This window comes from Lutra lutra, chromosome 4, assembly GCF_902655055.1.
Source record: "Lutra lutra chromosome 4, mLutLut1.2, whole genome shotgun sequence".
In the NCBI taxonomy this organism is placed as follows: domain Eukaryota; kingdom Metazoa; phylum Chordata; class Mammalia; order Carnivora; family Mustelidae; genus Lutra; species Lutra lutra.
In genome coordinates, this window is record NC_062281.1 from 163710070 (window position 1) to 163737143 (window position 27074).

At 59.8% G+C, this 27074-nt stretch overlaps 1 protein-coding gene across 1 annotated transcript in view; it reads right to left on the minus strand.

Moving 5' to 3' along the window:
- The window catches only part of PTPRF (protein tyrosine phosphatase receptor type F), an 85311-nt gene that overhangs the window by 12707 nt on the left and 45530 nt on the right, over positions 1-27074 (minus strand). The window contains 15 exon segments of the mRNA XM_047724208.1: positions 322-437; positions 3122-3276; positions 3594-3809; positions 4388-4481; positions 4578-4831; positions 5014-5111; positions 5749-6327; positions 6407-6524; positions 7755-7781; positions 10631-10824; positions 11433-11738; positions 15129-15273; positions 15751-15887; positions 16123-16704; positions 18171-18440. Of these exon segments, the coding sequence (XP_047580164.1) occupies positions 322-437; positions 3122-3276; positions 3594-3809; positions 4388-4481; positions 4578-4831; positions 5014-5111; positions 5749-6327; positions 6407-6524; positions 7755-7781; positions 10631-10824; positions 11433-11738; positions 15129-15273; positions 15751-15887; positions 16123-16704; positions 18171-18440 (3291 nt within the window).

The following is a 27074-nucleotide window of genomic DNA, read 5'->3' on the forward strand; positions in this document are numbered from 1 at the left end:
AGGGGACAAAGTGCAGGTGCAGACGCTGGCCACCCTGTGGCTGGGATGTGGGCTCTGCTAGGTCCTTAGCCTGTACTCAGAGGCCTTGACTCAAGATGAAGCAGGGCCTAAGCAGCCCGCCCCCCACTGCCTCAAGAGGCTCTGGGGTGCCAGGGCTTCCACGCAGCTGCTGCATATCGGCGCTTCTGTCACTGGGTCCAGGGAGTGAGCAGCAGGAAGAAACAGGAGTAGGAAATGGGGGCACGAGGCCAGGGACTCTTAGGACAGACTCTGGGACCCGTGGGCCGGGCTGGGGGCAGGTAGGCTGGGGAGCCACCCTACCTGGCGTCTGGTAGTTGAGCCTCCGCATCTCCACGGGGTCAGAGGAATGCGCCAGCAAGGAGTCCTTCAGCCCGACTGACTGCTCGTCCTTGGACGACGGGGACTGGGTCCTCTTCCTAGACAGGCAGAAGGGTGGCTGCTGAGGACTTGAGGTCCAGGTGGAAGACAGAGTGGGGTGGCACGGCTGGCTGTGACAGAGACCCTGTGTCTACAGCTCGGGCCCTCCCCCTTCCCCACTCATCCTGGGGTCCCTGAGCATGGGGGAACCAGTGGCACAGCAGCTCAGACACATGGAGAACACAGGGTGGGGTTGGGGGGTGGAGACAGCAGGACTGGGGAGCGGACGCAGGGCCAGTGCAGTGAGGAGCGCGGGGGGGGGGGCAGTGGCAGAGGCTGGCGGTGCCTTCCAATAAAGGGCAGGTCACTGCTGGGCAGTGGCTGCTGTCCCCAAGGCCGCCAGGAATAAACATGCAAATGACACATAAGATACGCAAACATCACAGAGAGCTGGGCCCCAGTTGTCTGTCTCTCGGTATCAGGGTCCACGTCCAGAGCAGCAGGGCAGGGCCAGGGAAGGTGTCACCCTAGCTGGGCAGAGTCCTCCCGCATTGGCCTCAGTTCCCCTGTCTAGAAGGACAGGGTCAGAGACAGACTGTGGGGTCTAGCTGCTGACGAGCATCCAGGAGCCGCTCCTGCTATGTGGACATGGGTGTGTGCATAAGTGTGCACGAGTGTGTAAAAACACACATCTCCCCCTGCCTTGCAGCCAGTGCTCTTTGCACTTTTATCTCCTGCAGCGCTTAGCGGGTCATCTTAAAGAACTGGAGCCTGGTAGAAGGCTCTGGTGAGCTCAGAGTGAGTCTGTGCGCTCAAGGAGGGTGCTGAAGTCTGAACTATGCTTGCTCCCTGGGGAAGGGGCATCCCCTGTGCAGGGTACAAGTCGAGAGAGTCACAGAGCCCACCCGGGAGCCTGCTGAGCTGACCAGACAAGCACAGGCCAGGAGGCTTCTGGTCAAAGCCCCATCCCTCCCTGCTGGGCCCGACATGTGCACAGGGATAAGAAGTGAAGGGGGAAGCGTGTGAAGAGAGAAGGAATGACTCCTACCTTTCTTGTTTACTAGGTTCCGAAAGACAGGCAAGGACAGAAGAAAGGAATGGTCATTGTTTCTGCCAAACACTCAGGCCCTCTTACGACCAGGGGGACACTGAGGGACCTATTTATGGCACTTATGTGGCACTCACAGGCAAGGGTTACCTCTCCTGACAGACTCCAGGACCCAGATGGGGTGGGAAGGAGGATGAGTGGGTGTCTGGGACACTCCTCGGGCTGCCCTCCACCGCCCCACCCCGCCCATCCCCGTGCCCCAGACCAGGAAAGCCTATCCCTTATTCATGCTAGGAGGAAAGGAATGAATTCTTCAAGAAGGGGCCCTCGGTCCAGGTCAGGGATCAGGGGTAGGGGAGAGATGGGGCACAGGGCAAGGAAAGCCTATGTGTTCAGATATACAGACCAGCATGTGCTCAACTACAAGTGTTCATGAACATAGCCCACAGGCTGAGCAGTGTGGTGGGTGCTAGAAACATAGGCCTCATGATGTACCCACTGGGGCAGATGGGGGACAATGTGGGGAAGGAGCAGGGACCCAGGAGAGTCTCATGGGTACCAGAGTCTGGAAGGGAGTCTTTTTTCTTTTTCTTTTTTTAAAAAACTAAGTTCTATGCCCAATGTGGGGCTTGAACTCACAACTCCAAGATCAGGAGTTACACACTGCTGACTGAGCCAGCCAGGCACCCTGGAAGGGAGTCAAGAAGGCTGTGACGGCTAAGGCGGGTGGGCCTGAGCCAGAGGGTTCCAGAATGGCAGGGGCGTAGCGCATTAGCTCAGTGATAACATCAGAAACAGCCAAGGGGCCAGACTAGCCAGACGTTTGGTCGTCAGCTGACAGAGATAGTGTTTTATCTTGGGAGCCCCCCAAAAGTTCAGACGGAGAGTGACAAATCTTTGGGAAATACCTTTGCAACATCCAGGTGGATGGACAGAAGGGGCGGTTCCAAGAGCAGGTAGCTACTGCCACCCAGGAGGACCAAGAAGCACTGCGGGCTAGGTGCCCAAGTACGGCTGCACATGTGTTGCCATTTGGGGAGCCCACTGGGTGGGCAGGGGGGCAGATGCTGCCATCCTCAGGACAGAACTCACAGGGGACCGGGAGGAGCGAGGGGGAAGAGGAGAGGTGAGGCTGGCACCCACGTTTCCAGCTGCTAATAGGTGGAGGGACCAGTCCCTTGTGATAGCGACTGCAAGGGAGGAAGGTTCGAGACACACTGAGTCTGGGACAGCCATGGCTGCTGTGGTTACACCAGGAGCGCAATCACCATGTGTACCAAGTGAACATCGGCGGGCATGGGGGCCTGTTGGTGGGTCCGGACCTCTCGAGGCCTAAGTGGGAAAGCCAGGCTGGGGAGCCACCTAGGGATGGTGGCAGAGCGAGTGCTGAAGGTAGGAGACCAGGGAGGGCAGTGTCCTGAAGCTTAAAGACAGACATGCTCACATCCACCAAAACAAAGAGACAGATGGACAGACGTGCCCAGGGAAGCAAGTGAACCAGCCTGCTGTGAAGCTTTGGCTCCTCGTTACACCTAGGTTAACACACACACGTGTACACACGCTGCTTCTGCTGTTCCAGGCCTCCCACTGAGCCCAGGAGCGGGGCTGCCCTGTACCTGCAAGAGCCATACCAGGAAGGCCCTCCGAGTCCAGGGGCAGGTGGCTGTCCCCTGGAGCCCTGAGTGTAGCACTCACCTCTTGAACAGGAGGATGGCAATGACAATGAGGATGATGAGGATGACTGCCAGGACGGGGCCTGTCACCCACAGCATCTCAGGCTCCTCCTGCTGCTGGGCTGGCGTCACTTGGACCACGATCTCATCGGAGTAGGGGCTGGAGGCATAGCGCTTCTGTGGCCCAGCAGAGGAAAAGCACAGGTCATGAGCTCAGTGTGAGTTCCCCTACCCTCTGCCCACCCAACCTGGAGGAAAGGCTCTAGGGCTGGGCTGTACAGGGTTGGATCCCAAGCAGCTGACCTGAGCCTGGCCAGCTGACCGAGTTCCCAGGGCTAGATCAGGTCTGGCCTCCTGGGTCCTCGAGTCTGATGGCTTTTGAGATAACCTAGTGCAGGTCCAGAGTGTTTGGGGCAGCCCTAGATCTGGAATCTCACGGTGTTTGAGTCTGGCCCCCTCTCAGGGTGTGGAGAGCCCAGGTGGCTAAGGCTGACCTGGTCCATGGGTTCCTTCAGGGAGGCGAGCACGAAGCACTGATAGCTCAGGTCCGGAGACAGGGGCCGGTTGTAGAAGCCCCGGTAGCTCTTCTTATCCCCCAGGGTAAAGGTCTCGGGGAGCACATCCACCTGAGCAGCCACGTAGGGCTTCAGCCGCTCTGCCTGACGCCGACGTCGCCGCTCCCCACCACCCTGCTCGATGGCCTCTAGAAGCTGACAGAGCACGGGAGTCATGCCTGACCTCAGACATGTGCCCCTGAGCCTGTGGCCTCAGAGTCTTTCCCCCAGAACTGAGGCCAAGGTTCACCTTCTGTATAAGGGGCTCTAGCCTGGCCTGGCCCACTACCTTGCAGAATAACACCACACACCGATGCCACTCCCTGCCCCCACTCCCTCAGTTACCCCAGCCAGAGGAGGGCCTCCGGGTCACCTACTCCTCACCCTAACCAGACAGGGCTGGCTCCACACCTCTGCCAGAGGAGGACAGGGGAGTCCCGGTATGCGGGGGGTTCTACTCCAGCCCCCCAGGACTGCCTCATATCTATAGACCCGCAGAGTGTTCCCTGCTTCTTTCCATCCTGGGGGATCCTCAGCCAAACCCTCTAGGGAGTCTCTGTCAGCCTCCCAGGAGCTTTCAGAGAACTCCCAGGGGGCCGCTTCAGAGTCCCATAGAGGCCCAGGCTGCCAGCCAGAGCAGCCAAAGAGGGATTCCAATTTGGGGGTGTCACCGGGGCCACAGCCAACCGGCGTGGTGGGGGCCGTCACGAGGGGTGCCCTGTCCGCCCAGGCACCTCATCCAGCTCAAGCTCCTCGGGTGTGGTCCATCTTGGGGCCAGCACGCTCCCGCCCACGCGGTCGATGGGCACCACCACGATGTAGAACCACCTGGGTGGGCAGAGTGGGAATCGGGGTGGTCATCGCGCCTGCGCAGGCCCCAGGCCCCTGGCCCCACCCGGCCCCAGCCTGGCGTCCCCTGCACACCTGATGAGGGAGCTATCCTGCACTTGCGGCATGGAGAGGGTGAAGCGGCCGTCCTCTATGTAGGCAGAGGCGGGAAGCGGCTTGTGTGGCAGGAGGTCCGGGGCAGTGCGGATGGACACGAGGTGCTGCAGGCCCCCCGCGCTGCTGCCACGGTTCATGAGCACGAATGAGTACTCTGTGTTGGGCTGCAGGTCTGCGATCAGTTTCCGCATGGAGTGCCCGTCCACTTCCACGCTCTGCCCGTTGTACAGAATCTGGCAGAGACAGGGACAGGCAGTGCATGGAGATGAGCCTCCCTATCACAGGCCCATGGGCCGAGCAGGTGCGCACGCCCAGCCAGGAAGCTGCGTCACCAACGCCCACACGTGGGACTGGAGGGACGGCCCACGGCAGGCCTGAGTGTGTGCTAGGCTTGGCTGGCAACAGCCTCACCCACCTTGAAGGGGACAGCCGACTTGTAGGAGTCGGGGACCTCCCAGCTGAGCAGCACAGACGTCTTCATTGCAGCGGCCACACGGAAGTTCTTGGCAAAAACTGTGGAACACAATGGGGGGTGGGGAGGGGAGTCAGCTCCAGCTGTGTAACCGCGCTGGGGCGAAGGATTCCCTGCTAGGAGGAGATGCCGGTCAGGGATGGGGGGTCAGGAATGGCTGCAGAGGCTGGGTACCCCACTCCTAGTCAGCTTCCAATCACACAGCTCAGTTCTCCGCCCAAACTCTTCACAGTGAATACCGAGCCGGGCAGATGCCACAGGACACGTGGTCGGGATCTCCAGAGGTGCTGGTCAGTGACCAGATGTCAGTGGGATTTGGTCATGAGCAGCATGTGACCCCACACCAAAGCACAGTGGAGCGCGTTCATTAGAAGTCAGTGGGCCATGACCCTGAGAGATTAGTGTCCCGCACCCAAGAATGGTGATGCAGTCAAAAGAGATCAGTGGGTCAAGGTCACAAGAGATTGGAGTCACACAGCAGAGGTCAGTAGGTCAAGGAGAGCAGAGATCAAGGGTGGCACACTGAGAACGTGGCGCCTGTTGGCTAGAGGTTAGTGGTCACGGTCATGAGAGACTGGAGGGTTACACAGCAGAGGCTGGTGGATCACAGTCGCCAGAGGGCAGTGGGTCAAGGAGAGCAGAGTTCCCCAGGCGCGGCCACATGCCCGCAGCACACACCTTGCTCCACGGGCATGGTCCGGGACTGGATGCTGGGGCTGAGTGGGCCGGCGCCTTTGCTGGTCCGTGCGCGGACCTTGATGTCGTAAGTGGTGTCCGGCTTGAGGCCGGAGAGTGTGAGGCGAGTGTCGGCCGTGAGGTTCTGCAGCTCCTGCTGGCTGTTGATGTCACGGAACACCACTGTGTAGTTGGTTATGCGCCCATTCCTCTCTGCCAGCACCGGGGGGTCCCAGGTCAGCTCCGTGGTGGAGGTGGTCAGCCCTATCACACGCAGGTTTTGGGGGAAGCCGCTGGGCACATCCTCGGGCGTTGTGATCTCCTTCTCGAACTCCTCACCCAGGCCAGCCCGGTTCTTAGCGGCCAGCTGGAAAATGTAGGTGGCTCCCTTGTGCAGGCCAATGACTGTGAAGTGCTGTTTGTCCTTGCTGAAATCCATGATGTTGGGCTCCGCCTCGTCGGCCCGGCGGTACTGCAGCCGGTAGCCCAGCAGTTCTCCGGGGAGCTCCTTGGGGGGCTGCCACTGCAGCAGCGCCGTGTTCATGGCTGTGGTGCTGACCATCATGGTGGGCCGGCCTGGGACTGAACAACCACGCGCTGGGCTTCGGTGCTTCCTGCCCGGCCGCCCCACCCTCGGCTCCATCCTTGATCCCTCACTCACCTGCCCCAGTCGTTGTGACAATCTTGGGCTTGCTGCGGGCACCATCCCCCTTGGTGGTGTAGGCGGCTACGGTAATGGAGTAGGTGGTCTCTGGGGTTAGGCCGCTGATGGTGGTTTCCTAAGGAGGAGGAGGGGCCCATTGCCATCACCGAGGAGCAAGGAGACCAGACGGTGCCAGGCGCCCCGGGACCTCAGCAGGCAGGGAGGCTCTGGGGCACACAGGGCGCCGTGCAATGCTGGACTCTGCCGGATATGGGGCAGGCACGTGGGACGTGGGCCTGGAAGGACCCCGCCCGTCCCAGGAGCTGCACACCTGGAGCACACAGCTCCCCCTTCCTTTCAGGTAAGAACAGAAGGCTACTCCATTCCTCTACTCCACTGTACCACAAATGCCACATCACGAGGTCTGTGCACAGAGGACACACAGCAAAGAGCTTTGCACGCACATAGCACTTGCACGGCTCTTGGCACGCACACACACCCCCACACCCATCCACACCCACACCCATAAGCAAGATGGAATGGGCCAAGGTGCTATCCTGCAGGACCAGGCCAGGGCCCCACCCGACCTCATGTGGGAATGGGCTCTGTGAACACCGGAGGCCTCATGATACCTCGTGTGACAGGGAGGAAAGACGAGGATGGGAAACCCTCCCCCACCGCGGGGAACCCCACTGTCCCGGGTGATGCTCCCAGCCTTGGCAGACCCTGCCTATGCCCATCTCCAGCCGAGGCATCATTTCCAGACATGCGGAGAAACCCCACAGGAGGCCAAGCCACGCCACACGGAGGGGGGAGTGGGAAGAAGGGAGGGGCCACCGTGCAGTGGGAACAGAGCTGTCACCACCAACCCTGGCGCCCCTCCAGCTCTGAGTCTCAGGTAGGGCCACTGCAGCCACCCCTGACTCCTTGCAGAGACCCTCCTGCCCCAGCTGGAGAGTGTCCCAGGGCTGGGGCTCCAGAAGACACCAATGCCGGAACCGGCTCCCCGGGTTTCCCTCCCAGCCTGGGCCCCGGAGCCGGTGATTTTTCACTCCTGGGATCAATAAGGCCTAATGATCAGGATCGGATTTAACTCCATCCCCCTCTGGCCAGAGCAGGGGCCAGGCCCTGGTCGATCACAAACACTGGCCTAAAATTGCTGCTCGACAGGCGAGAAGTGAGGATTAGAGGAAACGCCAATCACTGCTCAGCTCGCCGCCTGCGTCTAAACGCCAATTTTCTCTGGATGTGGCTGGTGCCCTGCGGATCTCGGCGGCTCAGGCTAGGGGGGAAGGCGGTGGAGGGGAGCGTCCCACGAGCCCAGCCTGACCCAGGTCTCGCCCGCGCTCGCACACCTGTTACTTACATAGTCCTCGGACTCCTCTGGCCGCCACTGACCGCGGGAGGGAGAGAAAGGGAGACAGGATGTGAAGGACTCTGAGTGGAGTGGGCCTGGCCCTGGCAGGGCAGAGGGAGGGCGTGGGAATCCAAAGGGCCTGCCCATGGGGGTAGCACCTCAGGCCCACTCCCCATCCGCAGATCCCAGCAGCCCGTGCTGTGTGCCAGGACTGAGGAGGGGAGGGAGACCAGGAGGGCACCCAGCCTGATGGGGGAGGGCTCCCAGCTCCAGGACATGCAGGGAGCAGAGAGTGCCACGTACAGGTGCTTTGAGGGAGAGGCTGCCAGACATGGGGCCTGCGAGAGTCTGGCCTGGGCAGTCCAGGCCTATGCCTGTTGTCATGGTATGATTATTCTCTTTTCACTTTCTAAAATCTCCCAGTTGGGAGACAGATTACACAGCTGGCCCAGGCAGGACTGTATCCCAAGAACAGTGAGAGCTGCACCGGGGCCGGGAGGCTAGGGGCAGGCTGGCCAGCAAGATGTTGAGAGTGTGAATGCCAAGCTTGGAGCCTGGGCCCTTCCCCACAGGCACAGGGGAAGGCTGCTGTTCCTTCCTAGGGGTGCCTGAGATCTCACTGCAGTAGGAAGGTACACTTCAGGGCTGGCAATGTTGCTGTTTCCTAGTACGCTCTTCCTTAGGCCACAGTGCGTGTAGGTGCACTAGTTGGACAGAGGGAGTGAGGTGTCCCTTCTGTGGTCCTGTGGCACCGGAGGGCTGAAGTTGGCTGGTGTCCAGCATAGTACGGGGAGATGGCCCTCCCAGGCGAGAGGTACCATGAGGTCCTCTGGCCCAACCACCCTCAAAGTGCTGGTCTGGCCTCTGCCTGCTGACCCCAATTCCCCCTGTTCTGGGAAGCTCTGCTGGAAAGGACTTATGAGGAACATGGGACAGAATATGGCAGGAGGCCATCTGTGGATCCCTACTGGCTGTGGCCACTTTCAAGGATGTGGCTGGACCCATCTCCACTCTAGGTCCCTTGTCTTGGGGAGGAGGGTAAGACTCTCACTGTCCAAGCCAGGCCTGGGCATGAAGGTCCTCACAAGAGCACCTCTCTTGTGTCAGAGGCAAAGTGAGGGAGAAGGAAAGACATAAAGTGGATGAAGCAAAATGGAGGGAGAGAGGACAGAGTGGAGCAGTGGGAAGGAGAGGCGAGAGAGGCCTCCAGAGAGAGGAAGGAAAAACATACTGTAAGCAGCAGCTACACCCGAGATGGAGACATACGTAAAAGGTGACAGGTCTGGCTGCACACTCGAGGGGGACATGACGGTTCTTCCAGAACTGACAGGGGTCCCTCAGCTGACCAGATAAGCTGGATGAAGGAGGACAGGCTGTAGTATCCTTGACACAGTGGTCAGGGGACAGCTAGGCCCTGCGGCCAGCTGGGAACGAGGCCCTCCAACTTCAGTTGGCTTTCCTGGAGCCTGGGCTCATGTCTGCCTGCTGTCATGGCATGTCTGAGGCCCCAAGGACAGCGTCCCTCCTCCTGTGGCCCAGCTCCCTTCCAACCACTTGGAACCAGAAGGGGGCACCTGAAAGGGAGGCTCTGAACCCCACTGGCTGCAGCTGTGCCGCTGGCCCCCAAGGATGGGAGGGGCGGGAGGGAGCCCATTCCCGGGATGTTTCTGGGTGGGTGTGTCTGTGGAGACTCTAGGAGGAGCCCCCAACTTGCCCCAGGAATGCAGGCAGGGGCACATGTCTGCCTCCTCCACCCCCATTCTCTTTGTGCGGGGCAGGCTGAGAGGAGGAAGAGAGCACCCTCTGGCCAGAGAGGAATTTTGCCCAAGTGCTTAGCCCATCCTGAGCACAGCATGGAGAACACGGGGTCTTTCCCTGCACCTCTGGGCCCGGCCCAGAGAGGGGAGAAAAGCAGGACAGGGAGGGCACGTGGGCTCTGAAGGGAATCTGGGCTCCTTTTCCCAGGGCTGGCTCAGTGCTGCCCACTGTGGATCCCCTCCCAAGGTCCCAATTCTTGCTGGCAGACCCTGAAAGCACACCACACCCAGTGTCAGGACTCGTTGGCAGAATATCTGGGGAGAAAACTTGCCATAGCTATTACTGCTCTTTCCAGGAGTCCAGAGCCTGGGTTTCTTGTCTGAGCTCAGCCACTGACTACCTGGGAAGTTCTGGGCCATTCACATCCCCTCCCAGTATCCAGATTCTTACCCGGAATAGCAAACCAGCGCTCGGGATACCCTGGGGGACCTTACCCCAAGCTCACAGGAGAAATCATTATCCCCCGGAGAACAGAGGAAGCAACGGAGGAAGACATGAGCCTGGCTTCCAGGCCCAGAGCAACACCCCAGCTCAGCCATTCACAAAAATCTGCCACGGTCAAAGGCCGAGGGGGGCAGATGGTGGCAGGAACGCTGTCCCTGCCCTGGCTGGGAGAGGAACAGTCACCTAGCCCAGCACAGTTGAGGAGGAAGGCAAATCTTAAATCCCAGCCCAACTGACAGTGAACATGCTTCCTGCAAAACACAAAGCAGGGCTTGGGGGTGCCGAAGCCTGGGCAGGAGCAGACAATGGAAGAGGGGGTCTGTGCTCCTGACTGCCAGTGCTGGTATCTGAGCCACAGAGGTTGACTGCCACGCTGGGACAGTCACCAGGGCAGATGGGGCTGGCATAGCTCAGGCAGACCCAAGACGGAAGAGGGAGTGTTCCTGAAACCCAGCCCTAACTTCCCGGTCTGAGCACCATCCGAGCCTGACACACAGCAGGACATCTCAGCGTCTGAGTCCTCTGAAGGCAGGCAGGGGAGGGGGCAAACCTGGGCTCCACAGACACAGAGAGGTGTGCTGGCCTTGTCCACCTTCCCACCCCGCCACCTCCCAGCGGCACACCTGGGCCTCCGCCAGCATGACGTCCTGGATGATGGGTGGGCCACGGGGTTCGCCGTTCTCTAGCCGCACATAGGTGACCTGGTAGCCGCGGATCTGGCCATGCTGCTTGCTGGGGACAGGCAGCTTCCAGGAGACGTGTACAGCAGTGGAATTCAGCGGCCCCACCTCCACCTTCCGTGGTGGCCCACTGGGCACTGGGGACCGGGAAGAGAAGACAGTCAGGCCTGGGGGGATGGACTTCGGTTCAGGGGGGCACAGCACATTACAGGGCCTTGCCTTTGCACTCCACGGCCCCGGGAAGGCTCTGATAGAGTTTCTGTAGACTGTCCCTGCTGAGAAGGAAGGCCTGTCGACCCCTCAGGCCCTGAGCTACCTCACTTGGGGGGGTAGGGTAGGGGTTAGGCACCAGGCCACCCTAAAGTCAGCACAAGCCATCCCAACTTCTCCTGGGCCCCCACCCACATCACTCCAATGTCTGGCCAAGACGGAGTCTTATTGATTCTACTCTGAATGTCTCTTGCACTCGTCTTGCCAGTCTCCACCTCCCAAATCTGAGGCGGGGCTGCTCCTTCTGTCTTAGCCTTGCCAGGCTCCAGCTGCCTCGGAGCTCACCCTGAAGGCAGGGATCTGGGCCCAGGCTAGCCCATCAGTTAGTTACAGTTCCCCAGTGTGGGCTCTTCAGCCTGTACCGGGAAGGCCTTCCTGGCTTGTGTGAGGCAAAGGCCCTGGGGATGCAAGGTGGGTGGTATCTGGGAGGGCTGTCTCCCCTCCCCCCGCCCCTCCCCTTGGCGTGGCCGCCTACCGTCCTCATCTGTGCGCACTAGCACCGGGCTGCTCTCCGGGCCGGGGCCCACGTCTGTGTGCGCCCGCACCCACACCCGGTACTCCGTCCACTTCTCCAGGCCCACCAGGTCCCAGCTGGAGTGCTCACGACTGATGCTGTCCACCACATGCCGCCCTCGGTCCTCGCCGTCCACTGCCTCGTAGGCCACCGAGTACTGGGTGATGACGCCGTTGCGGCTGGCGGCCGGTGGCGGGACCCAACTTACCCGGACTGTGGTGGAGCCCGTGCTCACACAGGTCACCTTCTGGGGAGGGGCAGAGGGGGCTGGGGAAGACAAATGGGGGGAAGCAGGCAGATGGAGGGTGGGGGTCGCAGGCACGGTAACTGGTCACAGAGGATGGGACACTCACCCAGGCAGGCTACTCCCTGAATGCAGAATGGCTAACCCAGGGCCCCTCCTAGGCAGGCTGCCACCACTGCTGCCAGACAGCCCGGCTCCCTCTGGACCACAGGCTACAGACACACACACACACACACATACACACACACACGGTGTCTCCCACACATACATATGGTGTCTTTCACACATATGGGGCTCTAACAGCACCTCACACACACACAAGGTCTCTCCCACACGTACGCTGTCTCGCATAAAACACACACCTGCCAAATACACACAGGCGTGGGCCGTGACTCCTGCTGCTGTGCCCATGGCCCCTGGCAGGACTAACAGCCCCAGTGACTCTTCTGGCACAAGGTCGTTGTGACCTGGGCCTACTTGGACAGGGTGCCTGTGCCTGAGCCACAAGCAGCCACAGAGACTAGAGGCCAGATAGAGGCCAATGGCCCAGGCTAATCTGGAGAAAACACACCCTGTGGAGGTGCTCTTACTCAGGGAGCTCCTTAGGGTTAGGAGGCAGGTCTAGCCCCCACCCCCACCCCCAGTTCCCAGGCCTTATCCACATGGAGGAGCCTGGCGCTATTACGTGGCTTCCTCTGCCCCCACCCCCTGCCCCGGGCACTTCAGCAGTCTCCCTCCAGCAGCCCCTCGTCCCCAGGGCTTTCCCCGCTCCTGCACTGCTGTGGCCACGCTCTAGGTATTGCCGCAACTCAGAATGGCCCTACTCCCCAAACTGTGGCCTCCAACATCCCCTTGCAGACCCTCACCTTGTCCCAGCGTGGCTGCTCAAAGTCCCCAGAATTGTGCTGGCTCTTCACCCCCACCCCAGACCACCGGCCATGGACCTGCCATCCTTACTGCCCTTGGTATTGGGCTTTGACCCCGAGGTCCTGCACCTCAACACTCCACATACCCCCAACTCCCTCACCTACTTCTCCCACCTCCTGTCCAGCCTGTGCCAAGCCTTGGACCCAATCTTCTGCCCTCTTGAAGCTGGCCCTGGGGCAGGTAGAAAAATGTTGCCTGTCCTGGAAGACTGGGATACTATCAGCACGTCCCCAGTGGCCTCACCTGGGCCTTGCCTGCAGCCTGCGGCCTCTGTTCTCTGCCCAGCTCCCTCCACCGCTGTACACAGAACGCTTTCAACCTCCTCCACGCTCTGCTAACCTCCAGCTCTCAGCACACAACTGTCTCCCACTTTGCAGAGAAATCCGAAGCCTCCCACCGGCAGCTCCCTTCATCTTTACCAAACCCACCAAACAAATACAGTCTCCCCGAGCCACCCCTGCTTCCCACGAGGAGGGAGGCGTGCCCTGCCTAAGGCGGCACTCTTCCCTCCACGCTCCTTCCCCTTCCCCCAACTCCCGAGTCTCCAAAATTCTCTTTCCTGAATTTTCGACTTCTCCGTATGGAGTCATTCCTAGTAACACTTAAACACGCTCAAATTTTCTTACTTTAAAAGATAAATCCCATGCTTGGGCCTACAGCACCCCTCCTCCAGCTGCAGTGGTCCCCTCCCTCTAGCTATCCTCACAACCCTCGCCCCAGGACCCTTCTCCTCCAGGTACCCAGTGCAGTGGCCAGTCGCTCCTGTGTTCCTCTGGACTTGAGGGCTCAGCAGCAGCACCTGGAATGCTCCTTTGAACCCTCTTCTTCCAACCTCTGAGACACTTTCCTCTTCAGGATTTCCTGCTATCTCTGGTCATCCCCCCTCAGGTCCCCCACCTCTAGCCCAGCATCGCCACTCGCATGGTAAAAGGCCCTGGCTGGGGTGCCTGGTTCGGTCCCACTTCCTTCCCTCTTCCCAGGTCTATACACCAGAGGCACAGAATTCGCCTGACGTGCCCCTTGCCCTGAGCATCCCAAAGCCAGTCCATCACCTAGTCCTGGGCAGCTGGCACCCCCAGATGGCTCTCTAACTTACCACCACCACCACCACCACCACTGTGTCTGAGTTGCTATCTTTTGCTTAGATGGCCGTACAGTCTCCTACACAGTATCTGGCACGCTGCTGGGCTGTCCTAGGCATTCTCGGCCAGCAGCCGGCCAGCTGCTTCAGCCACGCTGGCCCCCTGCTCGCCCCTGACCTCATCTAAGTGCCTTCCCTTTTTAGGGCCTTTGCACCTGCTGACCTCCTGCCTGGGGCCCATGTCACTCGGCCCCCTCAGACCAGATGAAGCTCCCATCCCGTCATCACTCCACTGTCTGTCTCCTCCACAGCACTTCACACGAATGTAATTAAAAGCTCATTTGGGTAATTGCAGGTCTAACACCTATATGCCCCACCAGATGAGCATCCCTGCAGGCAGAGGCCATGTCCGGGTCATGCTGTCAGGCCCACGCTGTGCACAGGCCCCCGCAGGTGCGGGTAGGATGAATCCATCCACACAAGGTCACGCGTGGCCTCCCGACATCACTGGCACATTCACACACAGTCCCATGTCACCTGAACTGCCTCACAGACATTGCTGTGTTGAATTGCTACCTGTCTCAGTGCCATGGTCCCATCCAGCCACACATCTGTGGCCCCCACTGTGAAGACATGGAGCCTCATGGCCATTCAGTCACTGGGGCACACCAGACACGTGCTCCTACAGGTACAGCACAGCCACGTGGTCAGACGGGGCCCCACGTGGCCTCACAGCATTCGTCTCAGGTACAAAGGAACATGGTCAACACACAGAGCCACAAGGCTGTCACGCAAACGGTCTTGCAGACTGTCTCCCACACAGAAGGCCGTGTGGTCCCAAGGCAGGCACGTAGACATTCTCAGTCACACAGGCTCATTCTCATAGACGTGTCCCTACGTGCGGCTGGCTCAGCGTGAGATGACGAGCTCACATGCTCCTCTCATGGTGGGGGTCATGAGGCAGGGAATGCAGGTGATAAGGGAGATGAGATGTGGGGATATGGAGAGGGAGGACAGCTGCCAAAGCGGGGACATGTCCGAGACGTGGCCAGCGTGGCCATCCTACCACTGAGAATGGCCTAGTCAGCTAGTGTGACCAGCACAGATGGGGGGGTGGCGGGGGGGTGGATGAATCACAGACACAGAACTTACCTGGCCGGCGGGGGTGGGGGCCGGGGGTAGGGAGGGGCAGGAGTTGGGTGGGGAGCAGCGTGGGCAGCTGCTGCCTGGATGTAGACTGGCGGGAACTTACCTGTCCCTCTCTCAGGGTGCAGACCCAGAGCCCAGACTGGAGTCTGGTCTGGGACCCAGCAGACCAGACCACCCCCCCTGGTCAAGGGGGAAGCGTGTGTGTGTCTGTGTCCCAGCCCAGCTGTAGCAGGCAGTGGCCTCCGGAGACACTTACTGGACTGTGCTGTGCGGGCCTCAATGGTGGGGGTGAAGACGCCCACCCCCATCTCGGAACGGGCGGCCAGCTGGAAGTGGTACAGTGTGTCAGGCTTCAGGTCCTCTAGAGTGTAGGAGGAGGTGGGGTCGAAGGTCACCTTGTGCTGGAAGAGCAGGGAGCACTCACTGACCACTCGGACCTCAAAGGTCCCTCAGAGGCTGTTACCCAGCACGGGCTATAGCTGACCCCTCTGGACCCACTGTGGCTCCAGGGCTGGCTCCAGGTCACAAGGCCACCTGGACCACACAGGGGACTTGGCGCAGCCCATGCCACAGATACTTCGCCGACTACACGGCCACGAATGCCTGATACAAGGGCCTCTGGTGGGGAATTTGAGGGCTCTGCCATTGCCACGTAAGCCACAGGCCCCAAGAGACCCAAGGAGAGACCTGGGGACCCTGCCCCCAGCACAGGCATGACAAAGACTGTGGATCATATGGGCCACGTGAGCCCCAGGGCCCCAGGGAGGAGGCAGGGGTCCTGTGTCCGTACAACTATAGAATCCAGAAAGCCTGTGTGCGTGAGCCCCCCATGGACGGAGCAGCCCTCCTCCCCTCTCTTGTCCCCACCCAGCACTCACCTGCTGGCCTTCATCGTCTGCCACCCAGTACACCAGCTCATACTTGACGATCCGCTCCTGCGGGGGCAGCAGCCATGACAGCTGGATCCTGGTGTCCGATTCTGCCTCTGCCTGGAAGTCCGCCGGTTGGGCAGGCACTGCAACACCCCCATGCCACGCGCTGTGAGCCTACCTGTTCCCCTCAATGGCAGGGGTGCCCAGAGAAAGGAGGCAGGGGAAGACACCCCTGGACCCCTGTACTGCATCCCCAGCGACCACACACATGTGGAACGCAGGCCCCCAGACCCCCGGCCGGAGGGCAGGGGCCCCGCCACAGGCTCGGCCTCCCCGGCCCCTCTGCTGATGCCCGGCCGGTGCGCTGCCCACACCTACCTCCCTGCTGCGTCTTGACCTGGATGGTGGGGCTGTGGGGGCCGTCGCCCACGGCAGTGAAGGCCAGCACGCGCAGGCTGTAGGTGGCCCCAGGCAGCAGGCCGCCCACGGTGGTGAGCAGCCCCGCGTCTGTGCTGTGCTTGTGCCAGGCGCTCAGCGGGCGGCGGGAGTCGGGGCTGTAGTAGACGCGGTAGCCCCGCACCAGGCCGTTGGGCTCCTCGGGCGGCTCCCACTGTACCAGCATGGTGCTGGCGCTCAGCATGCGGGCCTGCACTCGGCGTGGGGGGCTGGAGGGCACCTGCTCCCCCGTGCGGGCCCGCACCGCCTCGCTGGGCGGTCCCCGGCCAATGCTGTTCACCGCCAGCACGCGGAAGGCGTACTCCGAGAAGGGGCTGAGACCGCCGATGCTGTAGCGGGTGGTGGCCACGCCATCCACCTCCTGGAAGGGCCCCTCCGCGCCTGCCGCGCGGTACTGGATGCCATAGTAGGACACAGGCTCCGAGTTCCCAGAGTCCCAGGTCAGGGTGACGCTGGTGGCGGTGGTCTCTGTCACCACAAGGTCAATCGGAGGTTTCGGCAGAGCTGGGAACAAAGTGGGAGGCTCAGAGCTGCCTGAGGTCATGACCCCAGAAACCAACCCTGCCTTTGGTATTATCCAGAGTGTGGTCAACCCCTGTAGCCCACCTTGAAGAATGGCCTGGAAAGCTCAAGGTGACCTCTAAGGGCCCCACCTAGTGGAGAAGGGTGACACTTGCCCGTGCGCCCAGGAGCCTTAGGTCATCTAGTGTCTGCCCACACTGCTTCCAGAACTCAGTGGATTCCCTCCACCCCCAACAACACACCCAGAGGTAGTGCGGCCTGACCGGGTCTTGGGCAGGTGGGAGGCGCACAGGTTGGAAGGCGCAGGTCTGCCTCTGGGGTAGCCTACACTCACCTGTGGCCACTCACGTGTAACTGGGGCTGGTGTCTGGGAGAGAAGTGCCCAAAAGAACAGCCCGGATTTTAGAAAGAGTGATGAGGCTGCTGGTCCTACACCCCTGTGGGTTGGCTCCGAGGGAACATGGAGCAGTCCCAGATCTATGGCCAACCACTCAACAAATAATTACCAAGCGCCTACTGGGTGTTGGGCACTGCGCTGGGGCTGAGGACGCAGGGTCACACAGCTGGGTCACAGCCCCGCTCTCGTGGAGTTTACGTTCTAGGGCAAGTGGAAAGCGCCGAGTCCATAATCATGACTCTGGAACATGAAAGGACAGCGGAGAGAGGGTGCTGAGCCAGAGAAAACCCATGAAGGGCTCACAGAGCCGAGACCCGGGCAGGGAGAGGACCAGCATGGAGAGGGTGCGCGGAACTAAGCCGAGCCAGGTGAGTGAGGATTCCGGTTTTAACCCTAAAAGTAATGCGAAGTCACTGGAGGGCTGTTTCTTTCAGAGTGGTGAGATCCTGCTTTATATCTTCAAGAGACCATTCTAGCTGCAGAACAGAGGATGGCTCTGAGGGGGGAGTGGAAGCAGTGAGTCTGGAGGGCTGTGTGTGCCCGTTCCAGGGCTCAGGCAGAGAGCCCACGTCTCCTTGGCCACTCTTTCATCGCATCCTTGTCAGGGGGCTGGTGAGCCTGAGGGTGTGGTGTGTGGTGGCTAGGGGGCCGTGCTGTAGTATCAGACCCCAAGGGTCTAAGTCCCTGCTCTGTCATTCACTCCCACATGACCCTGTGCCTGTTTCCTCATCTGTACAAGGGGAATGAGAATGCCTACCTCCCAGGGTAACACAGACTGAACAGGGCGATCTGTGCTTGCCACCACGGTAACTGCCCTCAGGACCTCAGTACCTGTTGGCTATTATTACGAACACCAAGAATCAGAGAAACCCCTCTCTCTGCCACTGAGGGCCGGTGGGACGCCAGGGTGTACCCAGGAGAGGACAGTGACCCCTCAACCCCATGCATCCCCACAACGGCCATATGCCCCTGCCGCAGATGCTGGGACCTCCTGTTGCCCTCTGCGACGGGGCAGGCCCCAGGCCCCAGCCGGCTCACAAGTGGTACTCACCTTTCACGGTAACCTGGGCCGTGGCCTCGATCATGCCCAGCGAGGAGATGGCCACACAGGTGTAGTTGGCAGAGCGCACGACGTTGCTTAGCTCCAGCACGTTGCGGCCCACCGGCATCTCATCCTCCTTGGTAAGCTCCTCGGCCCCCATCATCCACTTCACGTAGGGCATGGGTGCGCCCACCGCGACACAGGTCAGGTTCACGCTGCCACCCGGCATCACCTCCTGGCTGCTGGGAGGGATGGAGAAACGAGGAGCCACACGGCGCACTGCAGGAGGAGGGAGAGAGGCACTCACCGGCCGGGCAAGACACTCAAGAGGATGCAAGGGCAGGGGCCCCTCATCCATGAAGCCCCCCTCGTCAGAGCCAGACCCACCTCAGAGGCAGGTGGGGCAGAGTCCCTGGGCCCCGGCTTACACCTCCCATTCCACTTTTGGGCTAGGAGTAGCCCCCACGCTCAGAGACTGGAACACGAGAGATTCCATAAACAAGCTCCCGTTTTACAGCCTAGGAAACTGAGGTCCAGCAAAGTCCTGCTGTCTGCCCAGGGTCACACAGGGACTCTGTGCAAGGTTCAGGCCTCAGGTCTACATTGAGGGGTCGTCAGGGCCACATTCCAGGTCGTCTTCCAGTGTTGCCCCCCACCCACCATGGGTCTCCAGAAGGGCTAACTGGAGCACCAGTGAGAGAAGTCCAGGCACTGGAGGGTGGAGGACCTCAGAGTGTGCCTGGGGCAGGCCAGGAGGGGCGTGGCCACCTTCTCTGGAGTCACTGCCTCCACGACCCAGCCGCAACCAGAGGGAAGAGATGATCTCAGCCATGCTCAAGGCACAGGCTGGGAACCCAAGGGAAAGGGCCGCCCCCTGGAAGAGGCTGGGCAGGGCAAGGGACCAGGGCGGGCCAGGGACGTGGTCCGCGGGCAGGATGGGCATGACGATGGCAGTAACATGATGAGGGCACCGAACAGATGGCTTTCTGTGCCAATGAACGAAGGTCTCAAGGGGGAGGCTGGCTGTACCTGGCCAGGACCTCCGGCCTTGGACTTCCCAGGCCAGAAGCCGTGCTGAGCTTCCCAGGCCAGCGTGCAGCCTGGAACCCCTCAAAGTTGCAAGCTTGACACAAACATTTGGAACATGCAGAGGGAGGGCAGTCGGGTGCAACCTAGCAGTGGGCAGGCATGCTGGGCGTGCTGACAGGTCATGCAGCTGGGGGGCTGTGGCCGAGGTGTGTCCTCCACAGGCACCCCTATAGAGAGGGCAGTGGGAGGCAGGCAGTGAGGCTACGCGACCGAAAGGCATCTCTGGGAGTGCGTGTAGGTCTCCGAGGACCCGCGCTGGGAAGCCTGGCATGCAGAGGACCCATGCCGTCACAACAGGGGCACCTCCACTGTAGGTTCCAGACTCTGCTGCTCCGACAGCCTCAGCCCACCAAAGTAGAGCCGGAAGTAACTCCAGAAGCCACCCGGTCCAACCTCTGACCTCCCTGCACGGGGGTCAGGCTGTGGCCCGGAGACTAGACATCTAGGTCCCATTAACCCAAGGTATCTTTCAAACCCACTAACTTCTCTTCAAACCCAGAGGCTACTGCTCCCACCAGTGCCTCTTCCACCTCCCTCTTCCGTGGCACTGCTGTATTCACTGCTTTCTTCCAGGACCGGTCCTCCACTAACAGCTAGCACCAGTCTGTTCACATCAGCTTTCTGTTAAAAACCCCTGCCTGATCCCCTCAGTGAGTCCACAGGCCGCATGACTGGACCCCCCACTTGGCTCCCACCTCAACTATGTCCCACACTGCCTCAGTCTGAGGCCTCCGGACAGAACCACCAAGGAAGCCATCTGTTCCTGGCATCGTGGGCCAAGTTCCCTCTGTGCCACCAAACCCACTGGGGTCCCAGTGTGTCTCATGGACACCTGGTGCTCTACCTTGTAGAACTGGCCTCCTCATTTTCTTTAGGGGAACCTCTCCCCGCCACTCTTGCTATGTGGGGCATGTGACCCAGATCCAGCTAGCAAGATACAGCTTTTGGACTTTGGCAAAAACCACGAGAACAACTTTCTCTCTGTACTGCAGCAGCCAACCTTAGAGCCTTAGAGGAACTGAGGGCCACCTTTCATAACACAAGGGAGAACACGCTGGAGAACAAAGACATCAATTGTGGAGAGCAGAGCTAAGAGACAAACCCAAAAGCCTGATCAAACTGCTTAAATATCTGGATCCAGCCCTGCCTGATGCCAAATCTACTTCTACAGATTTTAGTTTGGTAAGACAAGAATCTGCTTGTTTTGCTCAAGCTGATTAAGTCAGTTTCTGTCACTTGGCCCAATGCTGGGAGTCCCGGAACAATGACAGCATGTCATCCATAGAGACATCTGCATGGCAGACAACAGGTAGATACCGGGCATGGCTGGCAGGAGGGACCCACAACAAAGACACCCTTTGAGCATCCCGCAGATGGCACGAGAGTGAGACCAGGAGGCACGGACACTAACATCACCCAGCCTGGCGCTGGGTGCCGTCCTCGAGCTCTGCAGCTGCACGTGGGCTGGCAGGTCATGGGAGGAGAGGCTCAGGCAGGCAAGTCTGTCTGCTGACCAGGCCCAGGCCTGCCAATGAAGGGAGGGGTCCAGCATAGCCCTGGCTGGAGCACAAAGGCACAGGGGCACAGCCTTAACTGATCAGGTCTTTAATCTCAGCCAGGGGTGGCCCGTGTGCTCTTCATTCATGGGCATCAGAACAGGCTCAGCGAAGGGAAACCACTCTTGAGCTCCTACCATGTGAGGAAGGTTTCCTTGCTATAGATCCCATCACCTCCAGACTACAGACAAGGGAACAGACTTTTAAGACTGATACTTTTAAGTGACATGCCTGAGTTCATGTATTATTAGGAGGGCGTCAGTGGGATGAAAAGCTCACGCCCTTTTGAGGCCTGGCTGATGGGATGGAAAAAAGACACACAGAAGGCTCTATGGAGAAGCTCCTGGGCTTCTGGGTAGCCAAGGCCGGCAGAAGATATTCTCCAGCTGGCAGAAGGATGGGGCTTAGAGAGCCTGTGCCAGGAAAGGTCATGGCTGCAAGTTTGACCCTGGTCAGTGGCAGAATCTTGGGGCCTGATTAGTATCTGGACAGCAAAACAAAGAGCCCCAGGGAAAGGAAGTAGGTTCTTGGCCAATAAACCTCGGGTCCCAACCTAAGCAGTGTAGAAAACTGATAGGACCGTACCCCAAGTGGTCCCGGGAGGGTAAAGTTTTCTGTTCCATGGCCTGGAAATGGAGGCCTTTCAGAACAAGCGCTGGGAATAGCTTTGTTTTTAGTTTTATATTTCCTCTCCTACATGTAGGTGGAAGAGAGAACCCCAGGAGCGAAGGATGAGTTTGAGCAGTCAGAAGCTACCCTTAGGGGCCTCCAGCCAGGAGACTGCTGGGGACGGCACCCCGGATGCATTCGCTAGAACACTAGGCTCCAGGCACAGGCAAGGCATTCTGGAGCGAGATCTCCTGCAGCTCAGGCTCACACTCCCTGCAGTGTGAGTGAGGTTAGAGTAGGTCTACAGAGGGAGGGTGGGGGCAGGAGATCCTGAGTGCCAGTGGGGCCCTGCATCCCGGACCCGCCTGGACAGCCACCACCATCCCAACAGCCGGGTGTGGCTGCCACCTCCCCACAGCAGCCCCACCGCCACCCCTCCCGCTGTCCCAGACACCAGGCCTCTGAAAGGGGCAGGACTTGCCCTGGACCCGGTCTATTGACAGAAGTAACAGCAGGGAAGAAAGACCCAGGGCCAGGGAAAAACGCACTTAAGGTCTCATCTTGGGCTCCAGCAAGGCCGGTCTACTACTGTTCTCCGTGCATCCTCGGTGCTGACGTTTTATAGACAATTTCTAAAACAGGGCTCTGCCATTTCTGGATTATATTTCAGCTGTAACTTTTAAGTCTAATTATTTGCGCTGACAAGCCCGTATAATAGGGCGGTGTGGCGCCGGGAGGCATCTGCATTCAGTGGAGTGACAGCCTAATCGCAGGGGGAGGGAGGCCCAGCAATCTGCATTCGCTCGCAGGAATTTCTCTGATGAAAATAACACAACATTAAGGAGGGGATGAGGGGCAGGATCCACTGTATCAAGATAAAATAACTCTTTAATAAATAACCTTGTGGCTGCCGCAGAGCAGTAATTAAATGCCGGCGCACTCGGCACACAGTTTTAAGTAAAGCTGGAAAAATGTAAGATGTAATTATCAGCGCCAAACAAATTACCAGCCCGGCAAATCCCCCTGGAATATTTAGAAACTCATTTCTGCCTTCCCGTTAAATATTTGTGTACGTGCTTTATTTTTGGTGGGACCAAAGAGGGGGAGAAGAGGAAGGGACCAGGGTGGTGGGGGAAGGGGGGCAAGGGGAGGTGGCTGAGGGCTGGGCTGTCTCTGCTGATGACTGCTTTCTGAGCGCCCCAGCAGATCCGCCTGGTCAGCGAAATGGTATAACCGAAATGCCCCAGAGCACAGGAGTGCATATGGATGGATGCTCAGGGCTGATACCCGAGCTAAGGCCACAGCCCTCCCCCCGACTGGCTCCCTTCCCCCTTCTGGAGGAAACCCAAGCCACGGAGATATGATGCAGAGAGGAGCAGGTGGCCGAAGTCTGCTCCCTGGGGCTCAGCCCAAAGTCCAGTGGACAGGTGCGTCTCTTCTGACCACTTGGACCACGTGACACAGGAATGACCGCTGGCCCCGGCTGCCAGCCCGAAGACTAGGGGTTGCAGTCTGGCTCTGAGGGTGGGGCTGAGAACTGAGCTAGAGCAGGGTCTCTGGGGGCCCTTCCCAACCTATGGCTGGGCTGGGACCTCCTCTGGGTTCCCAAGTTGCAATCAACCGTCCAGTCTGGTATGAACTCCCTGAATTGACGCTCAGCACCCAGTACAGGCCTGAGGAAACAGGAGCTGGCTGGGCAGGGAGGTGGGGGAGGGCGGCTGGGGCAGGTGGGCAGATCCTTGCTTGGCTCCGCTTAGGGAGGGAACAGACAAGAATGTAGATTTCCTCCACGCCTAAGGTAACGCCACCCAGTTGCGCCATGGACACCAAGCTTCACAAGGCAGACTCGGGCTGGCCACCCCCATTGAGCTTGGTGGGGACCTCAAGGTCAGGGCAGACCTGTGGGACTCTTGTCCTGTGCTGCAGGACCTTGAGGTATGAGCTCATTCTAGATTAGGCTTTTCCCTTAGTCTTCCCAGCAGCTGCAGGTGAGCTCAGGCAAAGGCGGAGTTTAGGGGACCAGGTTGTGGAAGGAAGGTCCCACAGGCATGTGTGACGCACTACCCCTCTCAAGGTTGAGCCCCACCGGGAACAGACAGCTGGCCCAGCCCAGGAGTAACGGCGGAGTACCATGTCATGTCATGCACCATGCCCGCCTGACCGCCTGGCAGGGGAGCCCAACTAAGGGGACATGCAGGCACGTGGCACATCAGGGACCCAAGCATCGGAGGCATGCAGGATGGGGCTGCCCACCCACCCCTAGTCCTGCAGGTCTGCCGGCCCAAACAACGCAGAGCAGAGCCTGACTGGCAGGCAGGCCTGGCTGGAGCGAGCCCGAGGGAGCTGACCGAGCCCGCTGGTCCCTACTGACAGGAGCATCCCATCGACGGGCGGACTGTAGATGGATAAGAAGTGAAAAGGACCAACCTTCTCGCTGATCTGAGAGATGAGAGTTTGGGTTGATGGCAGAGTGCGATGAGGATGAGGAGGGAATAAAAAAAAGACAAGGAGAAACACAGAGAGAGTAAAAACAGGCCAACCTTCATCTGCCCACACAGCATGGACACGAGACAAGACTCTTGTGCCCCACGCACACGCACGTGCACGCAGGTGCGCGCGGACCACGCAGCTCACAAAAGACTCAGGACTCATGGAGGACACGGTGGACGGGGCTGGGTCCCACTGGCAGGTGCCAGGATGCCAAGGGCGGGACAGGGAGGGCTGGAAAGGGAGCACAGGCGGGCCCCCATGCCTCACACACACCCCACGGCTTGATAGACCCAGTGAGCTGGGCTGTAGGGTCGGGGCCCCTGCAGCCTGCAAACCCACCAAGGCAAACGGGCGGTTAGATTCCCACCACCTTGAGAAAGCCCCACACTGCACGGCACCAGCGTGAAGAGCTGGTCTGGGCACCTATGTGGAGAAAGGCTGTGGAGACACGGCCCCGTTTAGAGACAGCTGTGGCCAACGACCAGCTCCCTGCAGAGAAGAGAGTCGGTTGGGGGTAGGTAGGGCACGGCCACGCCCTGGCCCCTGGCAGCTCTGCGTCCTGAGAGCTGGAGGAGAGAGATGCTGTGGAGGGAAGGAGAGGGTGAGTCACTCAGAGAGGGAGATGGATGGTGACACAGAGGGGCTGGTCCGCCCAGCCTGCCTGGGCCTGCTGGACTGCGGGTGGAGCTGCAGGCAACCAAACAAAGGCAGATGTAACTGGACGGCGTATCCCCCAATGGCTGTCCTGCCAGCAGCAGCAGTCACTGGCCCCCATGTGCTTCCCCTGCGCCCGCCACGGTGCCGGGAGCTTCACACGCGCTGTCCTGTTACATGCGGCAGTTGCAGGGGGGTGGACAGAGGAAGGATGTGAGAAACTGAAGACAAATCCCAGGAGGAGATGTGGCCTTGAGCCGAGTGAACACAGCGAGAGAAGAGGGAGATGGAGAGAGATGAATGCTGGTGGGAGGATGTCCATCTAGAGCACCGGTTCCCAATGTGGGGGTAAGGAGAGAGCCTCCCAGGTGACACCAGGCAAGGGATGGCGATGTTGTGGGTTCTCATGCCTAGGGGTGCTGCTGCCATCGGGGGCCAGAGGAGCCGCTACACATCACACAACCCCCAGGAGAGCCCCACACAACTAAGAGTCATCAGGCCCCAAGGGTCAATGGTGCTGAGGCTGAGAAACCAGGGCTGGAGGCCACAGGGGCCTGGATGTTGAGGCTCCTGACAGCCGGTGCCCACCGGAGGGCAACAGGTGCCTGCCCGCTCTGGAAGGTCTCAGAGCTGCTCTGCTGGCAGCAGGTGGGTGGGCACTGGGGGACTTCACCACAGGTGGTCCACTCACAAGCAGCCTTCGGGACAGAGCCGGTGGCCAGCACGGGAGAGGCCGTCTCAAGAGTTGTTGGGGCTGATGGGCCCTGAGCACCGCTGGGGGTAGAACACACGGGCTTTGCCAGGACTGAGATGAGGAGCGGTGGGGACACCAGAGGCAAAATTCCTAGCAACTGGCTTTCTAGGTGTCTCCAAGTCTCGTTAGTAGGGCCTGTGCTGGGGCTACGGGACAGCGCGTGTGAAGCTCCTGGCAAGTCGCTCTTGACAAAACAGGGCAGGGACAGGTGCAGGTAGAGCCTGGCTATCAGGCAGGTCTCAGGCTCAGAGACTTAGGACTGGCCTGTGGTCGTCAGGGTCCACAGGAACACGTGTGAGAGAGGGAAAGATAAGCAAAGCTGCACTGGGACAGCCTGTGTCGGGGTACCTGGCAAGTGGGGCTAGAACTAAAGAAAGCCCCGTACTTGCTGCCCAAAAGGCCTGTGGGTGTGGGCAGGAAAGTTGATTTAGGGAGGCTAGGTGGGAGTGGGGGATGGGCCACATCAGGACCTGAGCCCACCTGGTGGGGCTGGAGGTGAGAGCACTCCGGTTTGTGCCCGAGCTGCCAGCTATGGCGGCTGAGCTGGGCTCATCTCCAGAGAGACCGGCCACCTTGCCTCAGGGCTGCCGCCGGTGCGAAGTAACTTCAGAGAATGCTACTCAGCCAGGATAACAGCATGGGGTCCTTCCTCTATGTCTGGGCCTTCTCCCGCAGCTGTGCCCTAGGAAACGTGCCCATCAGACCATGTCCACGCAGCTTGCGTGGGTTTCTCAGTGGCTCTGCTGGGCCACTCCTCTCCCTAGTGCAGTCACACACGGCGAAAGGCTTTCTTGGGACCTCAACTCTTTTGACCCTATGATCTTTTAAAAGAAGTGTTCGGTTAGGACTGCATCTGCATGGCATTTGGAACGGTCCGGGTGGAAGGAGGCAGGTCTTTGAGAAGGGCTGTCCCAATGGCTCCTCTCTAGGATGGGGCTTGTCAGCCCCATGCGCCTGTCAGAAGCTCTGCCTGGAGCAGTAGGGGGAAGGCCGTGCACGTCACAGCTCCCCTCATCTCGGCCATCTGTGGGGGCTCTCAGGCTCCCCCCCGGACTCTCTGCTCTGACGCTGTTCCTTAAGACAGGTGGGGCCACTTAGGAGAGCCTGGATGGGCAGGATACCTCGCAAGAGGGCCAGTGGGAGCCTCCCACCCTGCACCCCCAACTCCAATGAAGTGTCACCCCTGGTCTCTGAGACACCATGTGCCCATCACCCAAGGGGCTGGCAGCCTTGGCCTCTTGGGAACCTGTGCCCTGACCTGGAGCAGTTCCTCACCAACTACACGGTTGATGCCTAATTCTCTCCACCCTGTCTGACTAGGTGGCCCTAAAGAGCAGGACAGGCTGTGGACACTGCTGGCCGGACGGGCAGACGGTGCCCTCGAGAAGCTGCACTAAGCACTCAGCGTGATGAAGTCATCGCTGCAAAAAAGCCACGTCCACTTTCCTCTTCAAATCCCCTGAGAGGAGACAGTTTCACTCGTAATGAAGTCCATCTGTGCAGGAGGGCTAAGTGACCGGGATGTGGGGGTAGGAGGGGCTCTGGGCCCCTCCCATGCACTGTGCACATCACACCCAGCATGTTCTCAGGAAGGGGCGAGTGGCCAGCTTTGGTCACCCTTGGGCCATGAGCCTAGCAGACGCTAGACACTCCAAAACAGCCCCCAGGCCCTCTCTGGTGGGTCCCTGGACTTGTGAAGACGCAGGATCCTCCAAGTCTCAGGGAGAAACACCTGAAACACGGTAGGTGCTCACCCGGAGG